This window comes from Octopus bimaculoides, chromosome 20 (genome assembly GCF_046866305.1).
Source record: "Octopus bimaculoides isolate indiv1 chromosome 20, ASM4686630v1, whole genome shotgun sequence".
Taxonomy (NCBI): Eukaryota; Metazoa; Mollusca; class Cephalopoda; order Octopoda; family Octopodidae; genus Octopus; species Octopus bimaculoides.
Genome location: NC_142947.1, coordinates 44,611,639 through 44,619,138, shown reverse-complemented (window position 1 = coordinate 44,619,138; position 7,500 = coordinate 44,611,639). Strand labels below are relative to the sequence as shown.

The 7,500-nt window shown below is 39.3% G+C and overlaps 1 protein-coding gene across 1 annotated transcript in view; it reads right to left on the bottom strand.

Annotated features, from left to right (window-relative positions):
- Positions 1-7,500, bottom strand: part of LOC106877457 (sodium-dependent phosphate transport protein 2B) — a 30,604-nt gene that overhangs the window by 22,519 nt on the left and 585 nt on the right. Inside the window, exon 1 of the mRNA XM_089338485.1 lies at positions 5,853-7,500. This exon is cut by the window's right edge and continues 585 nt beyond it. Within this exon, the coding sequence (XP_089194611.1) occupies positions 5,853-5,897 (45 nt within the window). The 5' untranslated portion in view covers positions 5,898-7,500. The remainder of the gene's footprint in view (positions 1-5,852) is intronic.

The window sequence follows — 7,500 nt, the reverse complement described above, 5'->3', positions numbered from 1 at the left end:
TAGATTCTCAATTGCAAATGCTGGTATCTGTTGCTGAAACATTGCAACCGTTGTTTGGTTTGGCTGTTGTCATGTTTCTGTTAGAAGGAAAAATTTCAGTGGTTTTTGTGTTGGTTTTTAAAAGGTCTGGTAGGGATGTGGCGGAGTAGGTAGTGCAAGTCAAATAGATCGTGTGTGTGTGTGTGTGCGTGTGCTTCTGCATGTATATGTGAATGTTATGTACGTATAAGTATCTATGAATATATGTATATATGTTTGCATATACATGAGTAAGCGTGTACGCACATATATGTCTGTGTGTATATGTATATATATATATATATATATATATATATATATATATATATAGGCAGAAAGAAGCCTGTCGTATATATATATATATATATATATATACATATATAGGCAAAAAGAAGCCTGACGTATAGGTGTGTGTGTATGTTTGCGTCTGTGTGTGTGTGTGTGTATTTGCGTCTGTGTGTGTGTGTGTTTGTGTCTGTGTTTGGTTTGTCCTCCGCACCGCTTGACAGTCGGTGTTGGTGTATTTACTTTCCCGTAACCGAGCGGTTCAGCAAAAGTGACCAATGGAACAAGTATCGCTTTAAAAAAAAAAAGAGTTCTAGGGTCGATTCATATAACTAAAAAAAAAAAAAGCTCTTTAAGGCGGTGCCCCAGCATGGCCACAGTTCGAACGACTGGAACAATTGATAGATAAGAGAAATGACAATGAAATACAGTCGTCGGTGGTTTAACAAAAGTCATGTCTGTTTGCATTGTCATAAAAAAAAACTACGCAGATGACACCTCTTAAGTGTTTCCCTGCCGATATTTACCGATCGTTTACGAGATAAACCTGCGGTTGATCAACTGTTGGGAAAACACAAAACACGTAGTGTAGTATCTGTTTATTTTCATGGAATATTTGTCATTTTATTATGCTCTTTATGATAAATAACTTACGTGGGGGTGCCGGAACGATCCCGGCTTTGAGTGTAAAAGAAAATAAAAGAGGATCAGTTAATTATGATTTTATTCAACGTATTCAAATTCACTTATTGGAACGGTCCGTCAGGTTTTCTAAGCTCTGTAAAAGAACTCGGAAGTTTGGGCCTCCAACCAGGCCTTTTGCGCCACCCTTAAAGCCAGGAACTTTTCAGCACCTCCTCCTCTGTGTGTGTCTATGTATGTCTATGTGTGTGTGTGCGCGCACGCATATATATATATATATATATATATATATATATATATATATATATATATATATATATATATATATATATATATATATATATATATATACTTTTATTCTTTTATTTGGTTCAGCCATTTGACTGCGGTCATACTGGAGCACCCCCTTTTTGTTGAACGGTTTGACCCTAGAGCTTATTTTTAAGTACTTATTCTCTCGGTCTCTTTTCGCCGAACTGCTTAGTTGCGGGGACGTAAACACACCAACATCGCTAGTCAAGTAATAATGGGGGTGGGTGGGGTGGACAAACACAGACGCACAAACATATACATATATATATATATATATATATATATATATATATATATATATATATATATATATATATATATATATATATATATATACGACGGGCTTCTTTCACTTTCCGTCTACCAAATCCACTCATAAGGTCTTGGTCAGCCCGAGGCGAGAGTAGAAGACACTTGCACAAGGTATCACGTAGTGGGATTGAACCTGGAACCATGTGGTTGGTAAGCAAACTACTTACCACACAGCCATATATTGCATCTCACGGAATTTTGTCAGTGATCAGGTCACCGTCTCAAAGCGACGAAAATATTTTGGCAAATTAAATCTAAATGTCGAAGTGAATCTAACGGTTTTTTGTCGACCATAGAACACATCCGTGGCACACTTGTATGACACGCCCCCACCCATTGTCACCCCCTAATCGACGTGGTCACTCAGTTTGCTAAAGATAGCTGCACAATTCTCTTCAAATCACAAGTTATTGTCTTCAAAGATGGAAGACACAAAAAATAATGTAGTCCAAGATACACATATATAGAAAAGCTGCTCGCGATAGGAATACAGAGTTTTACGTTTTAACACATTGACAAATCGATATCGTAGTTCGAGGTATTTCTCCAACAAAGTGGAAGAGTCACAGTTGGAATTCCGCTTTGCTCAATGAAGCATAACCTATGGCTAAACAGCTCATAGAAGCATCTTGGAAATCGTTATATCTCCGTCCACTTGCGTCAGCAACGTGATGCACAAATGTTGACATTCCTACACAGTGACCTTTAAAGATGACCTCTGCTGTCTCATACATTACCGTTTGACGACACCATAGTAAACTTTCAACGAAAATTTTCTAACCTACACACACACACACACACACACACACACACACACACACACACACACACACACACACACACACACACACACACACACACACACACATAAAAATAACACATATATAAAAAAAGGCGGCGAGCTGGCAGAACCGTTAGCACGCCGGGCGAAATGCTTAACGGTATTTCGTATGCCGCTACGTTCTGAGTTCAAATTCCGCCGAGGTCGACTTTGCCTTTCATCCTTTCGGGGTCGATTAAATAGGTACCAGTTACGCACTGGGGTCGATATAATCGACTTAATCCGCTTGTCTGTCCTTGTTTGTCCCCTCTGTGTCTAGCCCCGTGTGGGTAGTAAAGAAATAACACACACATACAGGGTTGGCCAAAAGTCTATTGACAGTAAATCAAAATTCCATAAATATTGTCTGTAATTCTGTATTGACTCGAATTCTGTATTGTCGCTCAAGAAGGACTTCAGTTTGAATAATTTCCATGGTGTTTCATTCTTCAGATGTTTTTATTAAATTCATTCAGTTGTTAAACATAAATAAATCCTGGAATTAAATGGTTTTGATTTACTGTCAGCTGAATTTTCGCCAACCCTACATATATATATATATATATATATATATATATATATATATGATATACTTTTCGTAATGAGATAAAAAAAAAAAACCAAGGCTGTGTATAATATAGAACATTTATAAATAGAATGTCTTACAGCTGTTTCCAGGATATTTATTATATTCCTTCGTCGGAGACGGTGTGAGAGGATGATTAAGCAATAGTTAGTTTAGTTAAGATAGGGAATAGAGAGTGAATGTAGGGATATTGTATTTGTAAATCCAATGTTTAGGAAGAATGGTATACATATAAGATTCCAATATCTTGTGAGTAAGATCCAATTGTTTTTAAGATTGGTCGTTGGCTTTGTAAATCGAACCTGGAGCTTAACCGTGGTCTATCCATAGCACTTACTCAGCATTACCTGAAACCTCTGGGTCTAATTGACACCACTATCGCTCATAACCTATATATATATATATATATATATATATATATATATATATATATATATATATACACATACGCCTCGAAAGTTTAGTCCAGTGGTTCCCAAAGTTTTTCGGGCTGCCGCCCCCTTGATACCCAGGTCACGTTCCAAGCGCCCCCACCTCAACTAACCATCACAAACACAGACCTCTTTCTGAAGCAAATTCAAAGCAACAGTATTTCACAAATAAAACTTAACGTAATGGACCCATTATTTCGTTGTTTTTACATGAATCGTTACCCCATTGTCGCCTCACTTTTCTTCAACGCCCCTAGGAAGTTTCCACCGCTCCCCACCAGGGGTGCAATACCGTCCACTTTGGGAAACACTGGTTTAGTCAAACAAATAGACCCAGAACTTATTTTTAAATCTGGGACTTACTGTATCGGCTTCATTTACCGAACCGCTACCTCACAGGATGTAAGTAACCCAACACTTGTTGTCAAGAGGCAGTAGAGTGGTTAAACCTAGACACACACACACACACACACACACACACACACACACACATATATATATACGACGGGCTTCCAGTCAGTTTCCGTCTACCAAATTCTTTCACAAGGCATTGGTCGGCGTGGAGGCTATAGTTGAAGACACTTGCCCAAGGTGCCGCACAGTGGCACTTGAACCTGAAACCACGTGACTGTAAAGCGAGTTTCTTACTACACAATCATACACACGCCTATACACATAAAAAAAAGAAAAAGAAAAAAGAAAAGAAAACACAACACAACACATTGACTCGATAAGAGCAATGACTATTGACAATGCCAATAAATAAATAGATGAATAAATAAATAAATAGATAAATAGATAAATAAGTAAATAAATGAAGAGGGAGAGAGAGAGAGAGAGAGAGAGAGAGAGAGAGAGAGAGAGAGAGAGAGAGAGAGAGAAAGGTTTGTGATTTTAATCGGTTTGCAAATCTTAATCTATGTAGATCAAACATGGTTGTTTAACTTGAAAGCGGGTAAGGTAGGAAAAGAAAGAACAAAACAGTGATACGTGACTGGAAGAATTACATATTTCTTACCGTTTATTTCTTCCATAACCTTCTGAAAGTCTATTTCCCTTTGATTCATATCCTTTCAATGTTTGCTTCCCTTACCTGTGAGAGCTGAGATCAAAGCCGAGCAAACGACGTCGGAAGAATAAAAGGCAGAACGTGCCAAACGAAATGCCGCCTTCTGTATCACGTTTCGGTTATAAACATTACGAGCCATGTAACTTTTCGGAGGTTTGTACAGCGGAGCTTGAAACTCTCCGTTGCAGAAAAACTGTGGAATTGGCTTGTTTGAGTTCCAAAGCTTTTTGTAGAATGAATGTGACACTAAGATTCAAAGACTCAACCGCAAAGACTGTAGGATTGACAAGTATTTGGTACCTAATACTTCCAATCGGATAAAGCCTATGGAAGAAATCTGAGGTACTCTTGCAGAAATTTGAGGTACTGTAAGGAAAATTTGAGGTAATCTAACGGAAATTTGAGGTACTGCAAGAGAAATTTGAGGTGCTGTAAGAGGAATTTAAGGTTCTCTAACAGAAATTTGAGGTACTGCAAGAGAAATTTGAGGTGCTGTAAAAGGAATTTAAAGTTCTCTAACAGAAATTTGAGGTACTGTAAGAGAAATGGGAAAACACAAAACTGTTGCAGTAGAGGGCTTAAGCGTGCTCTTGGAGGGTCTGTTTTCCTCGAATCTATTTTAGCTAGTTCTTTTTAATCGCTTAGTCAGTAGGAAATAATGGGAGCATAATCCTTTACAGGTCTCCGAAATTATTGGATGGGAGAAAGGTGTTCCCCAATTGGAGATTAGGACCTAAAGCTTGTAATGTAGTGAATTCCGCTAAAGAGAGCCAAGGTGCCAAGCGGGCGTTGTTAAACCGGGCGACAGATTAAGTGTTTTAAACCGGGCGACAGATTAAATTTGTTAAACCGAGCGACGGATTAAATTTGGTAAACCGGGTGACGGATTAAATTTGGTAAACCGGGTGACAGATTAAGTTTGTTAAACCGGGCGACAGATTAAGTGTTTTAAACCGGGCGACAGATTAAATTTGTTAAACCGAGCGACGGATTAAATTTGGTAAACCGAGCGACGGATTAAATTTGGTTAATCGGACGACAGATTAGGTTTGTTAAACCGGGCGACAGATTAGGTTTGTGAAACCGGGCAACAGATTAAATTTGGTTAACCGGGCGACAGATTAGGTTTGTTAAACTGGGCGACAGATTAAGTTTGTTAAACCGGACGATAGACTAAGTTTGTTGAATAGGGCGACAGATTAAGTTTGTTTGGATGACACGCATTTTTGATGGTGGTGGATAAACCATTAGCTACCTAAATTGGTAAGCAACATCAACAAGAACAAGAACAACATCGGTCATGGCAACAAGAATGGTAAGAACAAGTATCAAAAGAAGATACCCAGTCTTCATATAACGAACATAAAAGTGGCTTACCTGGATGGGAATATTTTCATCATGAGGGATGTGATTGGTTGACATAGTGTCATGTGACCTTTTACTGGCTTTGACACAACAACACCAACATCAACAACAATAACAACACCACCAAACACCAAAACCAATGCTAGCACCTTTATGGGCAATACTAACACTTCGGATAATACCTTTACGGCATGAAGATTCAAAGGAAATCCAAAATAAATAACGGAATTGTTGATTTGCTGTAAGGGATTGAAATCCAACGTTTCGGAAATTTGTTCTTCTTCAAAGATTAAGAATATAGAGGTTAATACCAAAATTGCAGAAAGGCAAACGATTCCTTAGATTCCGGATCTTACCTTATCTTTGTAACCGTCATATTTTGTTTTTGTCTTTCGCTGTTATTGTTATTGTTATTGTTGTTGTCTAGCTTTAAGTCAATCCTGAATAAGCAGACCTATGATCAAAGGCATTCCAAACATGACCATCCTGCCTTAAATAATGTGGTGTTCCTTTTCCCACCTTCTATTTTTTAAGCTGGTAGACTGTTATTTAACGAACAGTCTTAGCTGCTGTTTCTAGCAGACCAAATAACCCGAACACTCTCTTGTCGTAATAATCGTTGGTGTTATTGCTCCGGTTATTATTATTACGGATGTTGGTGTTGTTGATAATGTTGGTGTTGTTGATAATGTTGGTGTCATATTAAAGTGCTTCGTTCCTTGGTTTGAATTCGTTCTGGTTTCCAATTTTCTCTTCGAAAGTAGAAACCGGTTACGAAGACTTGAGAAGTACCGGGTAACATTCGAGGAATACGGAATAAAAAGTTGAGTGAGTTCTAGGTAAGTTCCTTTGCGCATGTGTGTCTCTGTGTGTGTGTTTTACACGTGACTGTAGTATTTACATTCCGTGTCCCTACAAACAGGGTCCTTATACTCGAACACTTACATCAGAAAGAGACAGAAAAGACAGAGAGGCAGAGACAGAGAGAATGAGTGGGGGCAAAAAGAAAGAAAGTAAAAGAGAAAGAGAGAGAAAGAGAGAGAGAGAGAGAGGGGGGGAGAGAAGGAGAGATAGAGGAGGAAGAAAGAGCCGAGTGAAAGGGAAATTCAAGAAACGGTGTTTTACTCTGTTAAGTGTTCGACTTACGAAGACAAAATGTTTTTTTTTCACGACAGGTGAGACAAATATGGACTTAATGTTATTGGTTACCTTACTGAAGTACATACGCTGTCAAACTTCGACGACTGGTGGTGGTGGTGGTGGTGGTGGTGCGGAAATTATAGGTAGTGGCACTCTTGGTGGTGTTGTTGGTGTAGGTGGTGGTGGTGGTGGTGGTGGTAGTTCTAGTGATAATGTTGGTGACGGCGGGGATGGCGTTGGTGGTGGTGGTAGGTGGCAGGGAGGGTCGGAAATTACAGGTAGCGTCGCTCTTATTGGTGTTAGTGGTGGTGGCGTTGGTGGTAGTGTGCTGTAGTGGAGGGGGTGGTAATGAAGATTGCTGATTGTATTGGTGGTGGTGGTGGTGGTGGTGGTAGTGGTAGGTGGTGGTGGTTGGTAACGAGGATTAGTGATAGCGGTGGTGGTAGTGGTAGGAGGATGGTGGTGGCGGCGGCGGTGGTGGTGGTGGTCTTTTGACTGGTGGAACTGGAGGCGGTGTTAG